The 16,408-nt window shown below is 40.0% G+C and overlaps 1 protein-coding gene across 1 annotated transcript in view; it reads left to right on the top strand.

Moving 5' to 3' along the window:
* The window catches only part of fsip1 (fibrous sheath interacting protein 1), a 74,560-nt gene that overhangs the window by 43,928 nt on the left and 14,224 nt on the right, over positions 1 to 16,408 (top strand). The window contains exon 8 of the mRNA XM_034195608.1: positions 13,372 to 13,518. Within this exon, the coding sequence (XP_034051499.1) occupies positions 13,372 to 13,518 (147 nt within the window). The remainder of the gene's footprint in view (positions 1 to 13,371; positions 13,519 to 16,408) is intronic.

The raw sequence follows: 16,408 nt of genomic DNA, 5'->3' as shown, positions 1-16,408 counted from the left end.
AAGCTTCACTAAAACACAGAGACTTTAGGTAAAGTTGAGGCTGTGACCCGCTCTGTTTACGAATAAAATGACTTTAAAAGGGTAGAAAGGATAGTAAAATTTATAGTATAATGCAATATCCACTGAAAACAGACCTAACTCAGGATGTTCTAATGAAGGATTTCATATGACATCATGTGAAAAGTTACATGCAGTATTTTTGTTTTATGTTTATTGGGGTTAAGGTGAGGGTTACAATAATAAGAAATTATAAGACAAATGTCCACTTTTTTGTTTCAGAAGATCTGTCATCTTGTTGTCTGTGATGTCATCATAGCCTCTTAGCTGATGAATACATGCCATAAGTTGCAGTATTTTAATAGTTTGGAAGGCCCAGTGACTTTAATAATAATAACTGTAATGACTAGGGATGTCCTGATCCGATCATGTGATTGGAAATTGGACCCGATTACGTGGTTTCAGACTTGATCGAAATCGGACGTTGCATCCCGATCAGAAATCCGATATAGATTTTATCCTCATTATTTTGATCAGCGCTATTTCAAGCTCATTATTGCAGATTAATGGGCCTTTCACACGTCGGAAGCATCAGAAGTGTCAAGAATCGGTCTAAAAAGCATTATTTTCAATAAGACTCGTTGCTTTTTAGACGCGTCAGAAGCGTTGCTTTAGCTCAGCTTTTGACGTGCCGCTTGTCGGCAGGTTGATGTGGTCAAAGTTCAACCCAATCTTTTTTTTTTATTGAACAAAAGAAAAAACACAAGTTCAACCCAATCCATCTTTCGACGCTCTGAGCTCTGATGTAACTTCGCGCTGTCCAATAGGAACGATGCGTCGGGCCAAAACACGGAAGACTAGTGGCAGAAACCACTGATCTGTACAAAACAGATCGGTGCCGAAACCACTGATCTGTACAAAACAGAAACGTGTCACAGGACTACTCATTTATAGAGCAGTTTTCTGAAGAAAAATCCTTGGAAATGTATTTTTGTTGTTGTTGTTTGTTACCTCAAAATTTCTGATTACTGTTAAAAAAAAAAGTTTAGAACACTTGTAATTAAAATAGCTAAATCAATAAATGGTTCTTTAAAAACCTTTCATCTATAAATTAAAACCACCTGTTATTTCATATTAGATAATTTCTTGTTTAACATAAGGAACCTTGGACATTTATTTTTAGACAAATAAAATAACATGGAAATTAGTACATTTTTAAAGTCTGGTAGATTATTACTTGATTGTTCAAGCTACCTCAAGGAGAAGTGCACTGTTTAAGTGATAAAAAATAAAATAAGGTGATTAAAATGAAATTATTATATATTTAGCATTTGTTCATTGTTCATTCAGTTTTTTAAAGTATCAGATCGGGACTCGGTATCGGCAGATACTCAAAATCAGATGACTCGGAATTGGATTGGGGCCAAAAAAACATCATCGGGACATCCCTAGTAATGACTATTTACCGGTATAACAGATTTTCCCAGGAATCAAAGCACTAAACAAAATAAACTATAAGAAAAGAATAAACGCCAAAAAGTGCACTTCAACAATGCACTAATATCCCAAATTAAAGGGCTGATAATACAGAAAAAGGTGCAACATTCTCCAGTGTGACTTCTTTTTCCTCTTCAAGAGGCATTTTTTTTTTAATATTTGTGACTTATATTCCAGAAAATATCCTAATTTCTATGTGTTCATTTTGGTACGCTTTACTATGCATTTTTTCATGAAAGTATAAACTGAACTCTTTCACAAACATCCATCAATATACAAACCAACAGACACTGACAACGTAAAAATTAAAAAGTCCAAAACTTCCTTGGTAGATGTAAAAACTTTTATTGTACATGTAATACTGCATTTCAACTTTAAATTCCATTCAGTATTTTATCAGACGACTGACATATTTTTGCTCTTCATGCTCATTATATTTGACAGGTTTTTCATGCTTAAAGATGACAAAGTCCAGATCTTTGTGGCCTCGCTCTTGTGACCCAAACAGTCGATGTGATTATTGTCGATCATCAACAGCGTGTCAAGTGGCTACTCGTGGAGAACCAATTGCCAGCAGTTTACTGATGTTCTGATAAGCTGAATAACTGGTCTGTTTGTCTTTGCGTCACTCAGTCTAACCCCTCATTGAACCGAGCTGACACACACCATGTGAAGACAGATATTGTAAGAGAAAAAAGCTGGAGTATATTAAGGTCAAGAAACATTCAGTCCTCTCCAAGAAATGAGTCACTACTACTTTTTTTCCCGACGTAATCCACCTTCCAAATGTCTTGGATATTGACCTATTTTTTTGCACTTATTTTTCTTTCTTTTTCTTTTTTTAAAGTATGATTCATTGAAAAACAGTTTGACCCATGTACATCAGCAAGTAGGTTAGGGCATATGAGTGCTTTACAAAAATAAATCAATTTGACACTTGTGAATGTGAACATATGTTAATTTGGAGTTGTCAAAGTATCTGCATCTGGAAATTATTCACAGCGCTTCACTTTTTCCACATTTTATGTTACTGCCTTATTCCAAAATAGAGTAAGTTAATAAAATTCTACACACAATATCCCATAATGACAATGTGAAAAAGGTTTGTTTGTTAAGTATTCACAAACAATATTGAGCTCAGGTGCATCCTGTTTCCACTGATCATCCTTGAGATGTTTCTACAGCTTAATTGGAGTCCACCTCGGGTACATTCAGTTGATTGGGCATGATTTGGAAAGACACACACCTGTCGACATATAAGGTCCCACAGTTGACAGTGCATGTCAGAGCACAAACCAAGCATGAAGTCAAAGGAATTGTCTGTAGACTCTGAGGCAGGATTGTCTCAAGGCACAAATCTGGGGAAGGGTACTGAAACATTTCTGTTGCTTTGAAGGTCCCAATGAGCACAGTGGCCACCATCATCTGTAAATGGAAGATGTTCAGATCCACCAGGACTCTTCCTAGAGCTAGCCACCTGTCTAAACTGAGTGATCGGGGGAGAAGGGCCTTAGTCAGAGAGGTGACCAAGAACCCGATGGTCACTCTGTGAGAGCTCCAGCATTCCTCTGTGGAGAGAGGAGAACATTCCAGAAGGACAACCATCTCTACACCAATCCATCAATCAGGCATGTATGGTAGAGTGGCCAAACAGAAGCCACTCTTTAGTAAAAAGCACATGACAGCCTGCCTGGAGTTTGCCAAAAGGCACCTAAAGGACTCTCAGAACATGAGAAACAAAATTCTCTGATGAGACAAAGATTGAACTCTTTAGCGTGAGTTTGGGCATGATGTTTGGAGTAAACCAGGCACCATCCCTATAGTGAAGTATGGTGGTGGCAGCATCATGATATGGGGATGTTTTTTAGTAGCAGGAACTGGAAGACTAGTCAGGATTGAGGGAAAGATGAGTGCAGCAATGTACAGAGACATCCTGGATGAAAACTTGCTCCAGAGTGCTCTTGACCTCAGACTGGGGCGATGGTTCATCTTTCAGCAGGACAATGATCCTAAGTGCACAGCCAAGATATCAAAGGAGTGGCTTCAGGACAACTCTGTGAATGTCCTTGAATGGCCCAGCCAGAGCTCAGACCTGAATCTGATTGAACATCTCTGGAGAGATCTGAAAATGGCTGTGCACTGATGCTCCCCATCCAACCTGATGAACCTTGAGAGGTGCTGCAAAGAGGAATGGGCAAAACTGCTCAAAGATAGATGCACCAAGCTTGTGTCATCATATTCAAGAAGATTTGCAACTGTAATTGCTGCTAAAGGTGCATCAACAAAGTATTGAGCAAAAGGTGTGAACACTTACGTACATCTGATTTCTTTGTTTTTTAATTTTATAAATTTGCAAAAAATTAAAAATGCTTTTCATGTTGTTATTATGGGGTGCTGTGAGTAGAATTTTGAGGGGAAAAAAGAATTTACTACATTCCGGAATAAGGCTGGAACATAAAATGTGGAAGAAGTCAAGCACTGTAAATACTTTCTGGATGCACTGTAAGTGCATATTTAAATTTGCATTTCTGGTCATGCTGCAGCATAAGCTTTTGAAGTGGTATGTACAGCTGTATCTTACATGGCACTGGTGTTGATATGGTTTTTTTACTTTTTAAGGGTGGTGTAAAAAGACATTCTTGCCTCCTTTGTAATTTGTTATGCCAGAAGATTACTATTAGCATATTTGAGAACATTCCATTGAGACATATGGTTCTGGCTCCTTCAACAGCCTGCAGTGGGGGAAAGAAAAGTTCTCTTGAGGTGATACTGAGACCTACTGGACTATGAGTACATATGTAATGTTTTGGCAATGAAATTTCAGAGCAGTTTTGAAAGCCTTTCAGCGTATTTCATTGTCATTTCTGGATTTATGTAGATTTTTTGATAAATTTTGGAAGGAGGCAATGTTCTTATTAAAGCAACATCTGTGAAGATCTTGCATTGAGTTTAGCATTCTTAACTTGTTGTTTTGCCAATGAAGATTTGAGGCAATGGGGAAAAACAATACAGAGTGGCAGCAGCTGTTTTATTAGCTAGTGGTGGCATGTAACATTTTATAAAATTCTGTGCGAAGTGCACTACTGGATTCTTTATTTGTTTGGGTATTGGGTAGTTAGTTGGGGCACCAAGCAATGCAGAGAGTGACATGTTTTGAACTGAGTTCAACTCAATTGTTAGCCATTATGGCACATCCGATCGAAGGCTGTATTTGTACCAAAAGGCGAGAGAGCGAATATTCCCTGCCTAATAGTAGGAGCGCATATTTGGTAATCCCATGCCGCCGTCAGTCTTCAAACGTTGGAGGACAGCTTTGCTTACTCTGGGTTTCTTATTCTGCCAGATGTATGAAGAAATAGTCGAATCCAACAGGGTAAAAAAGGATTTGGGAACAAAAATAGGTAGAGATTGGAATAGGTATGTAAACTTAGGCAGTATGTTAATTTTTACGGAATTTATACGACCGGCTAGTGTCAATGAGAGGGGTGACCATTGTTGTAGAGACGTTCTCACCTGATTGTGGAGAGTTACGAAATTTTCGCGGAATAAGTCCTTAAATTTACGGGTGATCTCTAATCCTAGATAAGTAAACTGCCGTTTCTCAATTTTAAGGGGGGTGCTGCTGTAATCAGCCACCAGGGCCTCATCATTTAATGGAAAAAGCTTTGTCTTGTGGATGTTAATTTTGTAGCCGGACATACGTCCAAATTATTCAAATAGAGATAACGCCGCGGTCAGAGAGTTAATTGGGTCAGAGATATACAACAAGAGGTCATCAGCGTAAAGAGAGACTTTATGCTCCACGCCGCCCCTATTGATGCCTGGAATGCTAGTGCTGTTTCTAAGCGCAACTGCAAGTGGCTCTATTGCTAAATCAAATAGGATTTGGCTCAACGGACAACCCTGTTGCGTTCCACAGCTTAGTACGAATGGTTGGGATGTTATGCCATTCATCCGTACAGTTGCCTTAGGTGCGGCATAGAGCAACTTAATCCAGCTTATAAACATGGGGCCGAAGCCAAATCTGCGTAGTGCTGAAAACAAATATTTCCACTCGACACGGTCGAATGCTTTTTCCGCATCAATAGAAACAATGCATTCCGGAGTTTTATCTTGAGAGGGCGTATATAGCACGTCAAGAAGACGTCTGATATTGAAAAAAGCATGTCGGCTTTTAATAAAGCCAGTCTGATCGGTAGATATTATTAGAGGGAGGGCCTCTTCCAATCTGAGAGCTAGGACTTTCGCTAAAATTTTGGCATCCGTATTAAGGAGTGAGATAGGACGATAGGAGGCACAGTCAGTTGTGTCTTTTCCTTTCTTTGCGATAAATGATATAAAAGCCTCAGCTACTGATGGTGGAAGTGAGCCACATTGGTGTGACTCCTGTAGGACCGTTGCAAATTGCGATGAGAGGGGTTTGGAAAACTGTTTGAAAAATTCGGCGGGAAAACTGTCAGGACCTGGTGTCTTCCCAGACTGCATCAGAGAGATGGCTTGGGTTATTTCTGCTTGTGATATAGGAGCCTCTAGCTTCTCCATGAGGTCTACGGGGACAGAGGGAATAGGTAGTGAGTCAAGAAAAGTACTAATACTAGCCTCATCTCCGTCAAATTCAGAGGAATATAGACTGGAATAAAAATTTCTAAACGTATTGTTGATCTCATTGGGGTTGGAAGTCATTTCCCCATTTTTAGAGCGGATGGCCGATATGTGGTGTTTGGCTCTGCGTCCCCTTAGCAAGTTAGCGAGTAGTTTCCCCGATTTCTCCCCGTGTTCATACAGGGTTAGGGTTAGGGTTTATTGGTTTTCAGGAGAGTGTTTTGTGTTTGGTAGGTTGTCAAGAGGTCAAATCTAGTTTTGAGTTCAGTCTTTTTGTTATAAAGCTCAGGAGTTTGGTATTTTGCGTACTCCTTGTCAGTGTTGTGGATTTCAGATAGGAGGTCTGATTGGTCTTTCTGGGATTTTCTTTTCAAGTTTGCTGTATATGAGATAATTTGGCCTCTCAAATAGGCTTTAAGTGCTTCCCAGACTGAGAGTGCAGATATGCCAGGAGTATTATTAGTTTCAAGAAATAGAGAGATCTGTTCCTCTATAAACTTGATAAAGCTACCATCTGAGAGTAGTGTAGAATTAAATCGCCAATGTCTTGAGGGGTTTGGAATTCCGGGGAAATTCATTAACATTGTCAGAGGAGCATGGTCGGAGATGACTATACTCTGACAGTCACACGAGCTGACTTGGGAAGCAATTTTGTCATCTACAAAAAAGTGATCTATTCTGGTGAATGTATTGTGCACGGGGGAGAAAAGAGTGATTTGTTGTTGTCACGTACAATGTTTGGCAAAATTCTATCCTAGGTCTTTTGGATCCTTTGGCTCTATGAAGCTTAAATATGAAAAAGTACTGGTATCGGTATCGATATCGGCGATACTGGGCCTGTATTTACTTGGTATCGGATTAATACCAAAATTCCCGGTATGGCCCACCTCTACCACACGCACTCTGAGTTCACAATCCATCATGGCTGCTGCCAGCAGCAACAACAGTGGAAGTTGTAGTTTTTAATGTCTTTTTTGTATCCAGTTTAAAGAAGAATTTTACACAAAGTACTGTCTTACTGGTGTCTGTGGATATGTAGCTGCAATATTTTTATATGTGAAATACCGCCTAATGTGTTCTTCATCGACTGGTGAAACGACAGTAATATTAGCTAACCCTTTAGCTGTCGGTGAAAACAGTGACCGTCTACACCACGCTACAAACCGAGCAGTGAATTAAAACACTAATGTAACTTCTGCACCATCTGTTCTCTTCCATACACTCTCTTTGGTGGGCTGAATATTTTTTGTAGAACTCTATATTCCAAAAACTTGGAGGCATCCAGCTTATTTTCCGACTTGCAGTGTTGTGTGGAAAATGGAACACATTCACCTCAGGTCTGACGTCATTCCCAGTTACGACTTAGACACAGCATTACAAACAATTATTTATTCTGCTAATTTGCATTTATTGGGTAACGTCAGGCTGATAACATTTAAGATTACAATTTTGTAGACAGACACTTGTATGTGATGATTAGCTTGGCACTGGTGATACAACATGGGGAAAAAAAAATCACAGGAATTTGTTTTCAGGCTGTGTACTCAATCCTTGTTCCACAAAAATGTGTGGAGCACCATCTGCCATTTTTTTTCAATAACTTGCACACAAACAAGCAGATCTACCCCTACTTTATCACCACCCTATTTCCATTTCTTAATGTATCTCTTACTTTTGTTGTACCTCTAATTCTAGCATTTCTTATTGTACGAGGGTAGGCTGAAACGTTCTAAGGCTCACTATGATACAGTTAATGCATTAACTGCATCATAGTGAGCCTTACTTTTCAGCCTACCCTCGTATAAAGTTTCTAACTTCATGCAACCATCTCGCAATTCAAATTTCAGCCACATCTAACTTCTCCTGCAGTCCCATCAATACCCATGACTCAGCCCCATAGATCTTTGTTGGGTTTACCGCCTTATAAACCAGCCCTTTAACCCTTGTCTTAATTATTGCGTCACAGAACATTCCTATTAAATTAGATAATTAATTCAAACACTTACTTTTTGTCACTTTATCAATGCAAAGTCTAGCACGCAATTTTGCAGCGTGCTGTGTACAGTTCCTGAAAAGTAGGGCAGCTGTTGTTTCCAAATGAAATAAGCTGTTTCTTCCATAGATTTGGGCTTTTTTAGCAACATGCATTTAGTGGTGTAAAGATGGTGGTAAAGTTACACTTTAATTTTTATTTTTCCTGGTTGGAAAGCTGCGCCTCTTACTCGGGTGCATGACAGGATTCTGGTCCCGTTGTGGTCCTGGCTTTTGTCGTTTGGATGAGGGAGTCTTAATGAAGGGCTCTAGGAGCGGCCACTTAAAAAGAGGCTTCCGATAGAAGCTGTCATTATTTTTCTTGGGGAAATATACGGCCCTTTAGACCACTGGTAGGTGAGGCCACACACTCTGGAGGGCTCTCTTGTGTTTGCATCTGACTGAAAATTTCAACCTCGTTACAGTGATTTCAGTTGTATGTCTTAGCAGTGACACAAGTATTTAATTAATGTATTAGCTAGTACTATTAACTAATATTCAAGATTATCTTTCTTCAAAACAACGGCATTCTATTGTTAAACTTACTGTTGTGTGGGCCGCTGAAGAGGAGGTACTGCTGGCCCACCACCACCAGAGGGCGCCCTGCTTGGAGTGCGGGCTCCAAGCACGAGAGGGCGCCAGACCCAGAAGAAGTGACAGCTGTCACTCATCCTCTGCACCAGCTGTCACTCGTTATCATCACTACCATAAAAGCCGGACTGCAACTCCACCTCCCCGCCGAGAAATCGACTACCAGTACCAAGGTAATTTCTCTGCTGACTAACACTGTGTGTGTGTAATAACTTGAACCTCTATTGCAGCCGTTTTCCTGGAGTGTTGCCTTATCTGGAGGATTGGCGTTTGGTGTGACAGCGACGGCTTCGCCTCACACCCCATCACAGATAAGTGGTTGACCAGGAGCTGCACGAGTGTGTGTGATTTGGAGGTGGAGCTGCTCCCTCCCAACTGTGTTTGGACTGTAAATTACTGAGTGTGCGGACTCACACTCATACATCATCTTTCTGTTTTCTGCCAGCAGTACCAGGGTCGACAGCCGAAGACAGAGGCCACCTGGGGACTCGGGACTTGGCGGCTCCGGTGTTCTTCAGACCGTTGGTGGTGGAGGCCGTGTGGGACGCGGCTTCTCTCTCGTCGGGCGTCTTCTATCTTCGAGCCTGCCCACACGTCACCTGGTGTTTATTGACTGTGAAAATTACGACACATTTCGTTGTGTATTATCACAACATTAAATTGTTACCTTTTGGCTTACTCATTGTCCGTTCATTTGCGCCCCCTGTTGTGGGTCCGTGCTACGACACCTTCCCAACACTTAACTGGTCAACAGAACTCTATTAGCCTGTACGAATCTAGAGTATATGCATCCAAAATGCGTCATAATACTTAGTTTTTAAGTTCATATTTATCCCATCTAATATGTTTTCATTTTATAAAATATCCATCAATACGTCAACATTATTTGGTTATAAATATACTCTGCGTGTCTGGCACCCAGACTAACCAAAAGAGATGGCGATTTCAACCACATGGTGCTTTGATTGACAGTTCAAAACAAACCCATGATTTCAAGCATCATCTCAGTCCTAAAGTTTTTTTTTTTTTTTTTGGAACTAGCTGCTTTTACAGAGGAAGTGTGTATTTTTAGAGGTCATAATGTGACCTCACCGCAGATGACTGACGAGTCAGTCTTTTTGTGTTTTGCCATGCTTTTTCCATCATTCTCTTAAGAGAATGGCATTTTGGGTTGGCAGCTGGAGTTACAAGCTTGATCTTTAGTCACAGATTCAAAACACTTATAAGCCATGATCATGTGCTTCATTTTAAGAAAAAAAGAAGAAAAAAGGCGCTAGGCATGCACAACCAAAGATTTAAACTTTCTGAAAGCTGCAGTCTCATGTATTTTTTTGGCCAGGTTTGGTTTTTAGGCTTGTGCCACAGTTCTTTTACATGATTTCTTAGACATTAAGGTAAGATCAACTGTGAACAATGGCAAGTGGTTCCACCATGCTTGTATGAATGTACCCAACTTACATGTTTCCAAACAAAATATGTGTAAGACACTCAGTCATTTGATCCAGTACAGTGGTTCATTTACTATGTACAACCCCAGTTCCAATGAAGTTGGGATGTTGTGTAAAATGTAAATTAAAAACAGAATACAATGATTTGCAAATCCTCTTCAACCTATATTCAATTGAATACACCAAAAAGACAAGATATTTAATGATCAAACTGATAAACTTTATTATTTTTGTGCAAATATTTACTCATTTTGAAATGGATGCCTACAACACGTTTCAAAAAAGCTGGGACAGTGGTCTGTTTACCACTGTGTTACATCACCTTTCCTTCCAACAACACTCAATAAGCATTTGAGAACTGAGGACATTAACTGTTGAAGCTTTGTAGGTGGAATTCTTTCCCATTCTTGCTTGATGTACAACTTCAGTTGTTCAACAGTCCTGGGTCTCCATTGTATTTTGTGCTTCATAATGCGCTACACATTTTCAATGGGCGACAGGTCTGGACTGCAGGCAGGCCAGTCTAGTACCCGCACTCTTTTACTACGAAGCCACACTGTTGTAACACGTGCAGAATGTGGTTTGACATTGTCTTGCTGAAATAAGCAGGGACGTCCCTGAAAAAGACGTTGCTTGGATGGCAGCATGTGTTGCTCCAAAACCTGGATGTACCTTTCAGCATTGATGGTGCCATCACAGATGTGTAAGTTGTCCATGCCATGGGCATTAACACATCCCCATACCATCACAGATGCTGGCTTTTGAACTTTGCGCTGGTAACAATCTGGATGGTCTTTTTCCTCTTTTATCCAGAGGACACGACTACCATGATTTCCAAAAACAATTTGACATGTGGACTCATCAGACCACAGCACACTTTTATACTTTGCGTCTGTCCATTTCAAATGAGCTCGGGGCCCAGAGAAGGCAGTGGCGTTTCTGGATGTTGTTGATGTATGGCTTTTGCTTTGCATGGTATTTTTTCAATTTCAATTTATTTTCATTTATATAGCACCAAATCACAACAGAGTTGCCTCAAGGTGTTTCACACAGGTAATGTCTAACCTTACCAACCCCCAGAGCAACAGTGGTAAGGAAAAACTCCCGCTGAGGAAGAAACCTCAAGCAGACCAGACTCAAAGGGGTGACCCTCTGCTTGGGCCATGCTACAAACATAAATTACAGAACAATTCACGGACGAATATACAAGAAATGCTATAAGCGCACAGGACAGGAGGATCGCCAACATGAATACAACTCCCATCTCTGGCTGGAGCTGCGCCTTAAACAGAGAAAAAACAGAATCAGGCACCAGAAAGACAAAAAATACTGTATAATTTGCCAGCATTAAACAACAAGAAAAACAGAGAAATACTAAGGTGATGGTAGAGTTTTAACTTGCACTTGTAGATTTTGCGATGAACTGTGTTAACTAACAATGGTTTTCTGAAATGTTCCTGAGCCCATGCGGTAAGATCCTTTACACAATGTTTTTTTAATGCAGTGCTGCCTGAGGGATCGAAGGTCACGGGCATTCAATGTTGGTTTTCAGCCTTGCCGCTTACGTGTAGAAAGTTCTCCAGATTCTCTGAATCTTTTGATTATATTATGGACTGCAGATGATGGATTCCTTAAATTCCTTGCAATTGAACGTTGAAAAACATTGTTCTTAAACTGTTGGACTATTTTTTCATGCAGTTGTTCACAAAGTTGTGATCCTCACACCATCTTTGCTTGTGAATGGCTGAGCCTTTTGGGGAAGCTCTTTTTATACACAATCATGACACTCACCTGTTTTCAATTAGGTGTTCTTTGAGCATTCATCAACTTTCCCAGTCTTTTGTGGCCCCGTCCCAACTTTTTTGAAATGTGTTACAGGCATCTATTTCAAAATGAGCAAATATTTGCACAAAAACAACAACGTCTATCAGTTTGAACATTAAATATCTTGTCTTTGTGGTGCATTCAATTGAATATAGGTTGAAGAGCATTTTTGTATTCTGTTTTCATTTACATTTTACACAAAGTCACAACTTCATTGGAATTTGGGTTGTAGATCTGGGTTTGATTCCCATTCACACTACCTGTCTGTGTCCTTGGACAAGACACTTGTGTACTGTGTTTAGCTGGGTCAGTCTGGACTGGTTACCCGTCCAGCAAGATCCATCTGCTTCATGCTACGGAATGGACTGCATTTCTGTGATACTGTTCCATCTGCAGTGATCAGCTGCAGCTCTGGGACTAAGGCCCTTGCCCGAGGGCCCTTAGTAATTTTCTGTTCTGACAGGAAATAAAGTGCACTTCTCTAACATCTACATCATTATCTCTCCACCATAAAACCATTAGAACCACTTCTATTTCAGCAATTACGGTTACATTATGGAGTTTTATTTTATTACAACACATTTAATGTCTACGTATCCAGATCTGGGTGGCAGAATCGTGGATATATTCCTGTATACGATATAATTGTGTTTAATCGTATAATTGTGTTTGCATGAGATGATGCAAACACAGTCGCCAAGTGCTTGCTCACAGGGGGTCGTTTTGACCGTTGGGGTTTTTACGTAATTATTGTATGGCCTTGTCTTACAATATAAGGCGCCTTGGGGCAACTGTTTGTTGTGATTTGGCGCTATATAAATAAAATTGATTGAATTGATTGATGATATCACTTCAGATGGTTGTGTATAACCAAGCCCCAACACAACAGAGCCATCCTGTGGTCAGGAAGATAAGCTGTCGAGGTCTTCTTATTTATCAGCTGCCTCTGGATGGGCTTTCACCCGGCCTCAACTCTCATTTCCTCCTGACCCATTTTCAGAGTTTGTTCTGGACATAAATTGTAGGGTTTTTTGTGTCAATCCTCTGCACGTGGTTGCCATAAATATGAGATTTATGTTGGATCCTACGTTGACTGTTGTTATAGCCACAGCACTGGCCTTTCTTGAGTCTCATCATGACAACTTTACTCAGTGTGATGATTGCCCATTTTAACACACATATATGAGCATCAAAGGAATAGAAAACTTTGTCACACTAATTTTGATGAAGTGTTGCATGGTTTGGGCCTTTACGTTTCGGGGTGACAGCCGTGAGCCAGTGGTGTCTTTGGAAGTCTCCCAGCTGTTTAAAAAATATCTCCACATGTGAAATGATTTGTTTCTTCCCCTCTGTGAGAATTAGTGTGTCTTTTGCATTTCAGGGAATCAAGGTTGGCTGGAGGTGTGATGGAGACACACAGCCAGGAGAGAAGGTCCTGCAGGATATCAGGGAGAGGAGAGGGCAAGAGAGACGCCTCAAAGAGATCCAACAGCAGCTGGAGATCCTGGGCCAGGTCCAAGACGTGACTGTGAGTTCAAAGCAGCTCCACTCATGTGTGCACACACAGTTCAACTTTCTCATGCTGTTCAATGCTTATATGCATATACACATGAGAACAGATGAGCATAAGGTCATTCTCACACAGGGACGATGAAATCATGCGTACGCGTGTCTCCGCAGGAATAATTTTTTTTCTCCTGTCTTACTTTTTATCACTCATGTGCTCACCTTTGATTTACACTGAAATGATATTTAGCTTGGCTCCAGCTTCTCCCATGTGAAGCATTTCCAAGGGAAACAAGCTCTTACATGGGACTTCGTGATCCTACTGCGATGACAGCGTGTGCAAGTGGGTGGGACTTATTCAGCATATGTTAGTAGAAGCACGGAGATGAACATTAATTTTGAATGGTGACAAGCAAAGTTTGCAGAAGCCTCCTGCAGACATTGGGATTCCAAGCTTCACATTAGCGTAAACATGTCAGCCAGTAACCGACACTTAAGCGTGATGGCTAACACAAGCTTGGCAGAACTTACATACCGGGCTTGTATTAGCCTGGCTATGAACAAGGTGTTTTAACTTAAACATCTCTTCAATATGTAATGAGACAAACAAATGCCTTTAAGAAATGATAACACGTCAGCAGTAGTTAATGAGAAATTTGTTTTAGCCAGCCTTGCTAAGTGGGAGGATGGCTAAGTGCAGGAAAATGGCAACCATGATGTGTTATTTGGAACCCTGATGTCTGTGAGAACCAGTTCACCAATTATGTTTCTTAAGAAAGGCCTGTTGTATGTCTTTTTGAACTATTAGCATTAGCATGTTATAGCGTTCACACAACAGAAAAACTGACATTGCACTGTAATGATGCAGTCATACTTGGACTTGGCAAATTTTATCTGTGTGGTGTAGAAAAAAAGGGGAGGTGTTGGATGCTTGGTGTTGGATTGATGTTTACTGGACGTATTGCAGGTACTGTGCTACTGCAGCTACATGGCTAATGGATTAAAATACTTTTTTAGGATGTAAGGCAACAAACATATTTTAGGGAAATACAAATTTGCTTAAACCCTAGCTCAAATAGATTGTGGTTGAGCCAGCTACAGGGTAGTTAGCCAAGCAAACATAGCGATTTTTTGTATTGTCTAAGCTAAGATAGCTGGCACCTTCAAAACCTTCCTTAAATTTAAGATGAATCCAGTCCAAGGCAGTAAACATATTTTATGGAAATACAGATTTGCTTAAAAACTAGCTCAAAACAACTGTGGTTGGGCTGCTACAAGGTAATTAGCCAAGCTAAGATGCCAGTTTTTTTGGAGTGTCTAAGCTAAGATAGCTGGCACCTTCAAAACCTTGCTTAAATTTAAGATGAATCCAGTCCAAGGTAGTAAACATATTTTATGGAAATACAGATTTGCTTAAAAAGTAGCTCAAAACAACTGTGGTTGGGCTGCTACAAGCTAATTAGCCAAGCAAACAGAGATTTTTTTTTTTTGTATTGTCTAAGCTAAGCTAGCTGGCACCTTCAAAACCTTCAATAAATTTACAATGAATCAGTCCAAGGCAATAAACATACTTTATGGAAATACAGATTTGCTTAAAAACTAGCTCAAAACAACTGTGGTTGGGCTGCTACAAACTAATTAGCCAAGCTAAGATGGCAATTTTTTTTATTTTTTTTTGGAGTGTCAAAACCTGCTTTAAATTTACTATGAATCTAGTCCAAGACTATCCAGTCTCATCTTAAACCTAACCGGAAGTGTCATAGGTTCATTTTTGGAACAGTTTGTATGTATAGCAGAATTTTATACAATTTAATTCTATGGCTTACCTGCATCTATAGTAATTTGAAACCTGTTCCTCTGACTGTGGTCACCTAAACCTCCAACTGAACCATAGGACTTATTTTCTGCCATTGTCAAGAAAAGTACCTACTTTGCATTATGCATAGATATTACCATGCTACATTGTGATTTTACGCCATAAAATAGACACTTTGCCGGTATTCTAGGCATGCAACCCCCGTGAAATCATTGGGGATTCTGCAAAAACATCCTTACTCCCTACAACGGGAATATTTGTGGCTGTATATACAAACAGTATCATCTTCAAAACCAGGTGCAGACTCAAACTTAATATATTTTTTTTCGCTTTCATTATAACTTACCTTATTAGTATAAATCAAGGTGCAACTTGCTCTGCTTTTCAGTGTTTATTTATTTTGCCTCTTGCTTGTGAAACTGTGCCGCCTATAGGGAAGTAATATAATAGCATGTAATACTGACAACATACAGGCACAGTCATAAATCTTCTTGCATGTGCACGTTAAGGTCAAACCAGGGAAGGGCTGTATTTGGCTTGTCCTCCCTTCATGGAATAATTTATGGTAGAACTGGATTCTAATCTTTCTCTAGTCAAGGGGGAGAGATAAGAATTAGAACAGAAGATTTATCTGTTTGCATTTGCAGTGTATTTTCCTTAGCTTTGACTGTGGGTTTGATCTTCCTGATCCTAACTGATAACCTTTTCTCTCTTCTGGTGTGGTTTCTACCATTCTTCCCTGAGTTTTGATGTGCACACTTCACAATGTTTCCTGGAAACCAATGAGATCTGTCCAGTTTTAGGAGCCTCCGCAGAATTACAGTCCCAGAACTTATCATGCTTCCCTAAAAACTCTGTAGCTAAAGACACAACGCAGGAATGTTCAAGAACAAAGGTTACCAGACTTAATTTCTGCTTTCTCTGACGTTTATGACTTTAAATCCTGACAAAAACATTAAAGATGAATTTAGTGGTTGCTTCATCATGGGTCACACGGGTAACTTCTCTCAGTCTTCTTCAACAACTTACCTGTTTGTGTTTCCATGGTGATGCCCTCCAGGAAATACAAATTCAATACAAAATGCATGTTGTATTT

The sequence above is a fragment of the Thalassophryne amazonica genome, chromosome 19 (genome assembly GCF_902500255.1).
Source record: "Thalassophryne amazonica chromosome 19, fThaAma1.1, whole genome shotgun sequence".
NCBI classification, from domain to species: Eukaryota; Metazoa; Chordata; class Actinopteri; order Batrachoidiformes; family Batrachoididae; genus Thalassophryne; species Thalassophryne amazonica.
Note: the sequence above shows the minus strand (reverse complement) of the source record. Positions and strands in the feature narration are given on the sequence as shown.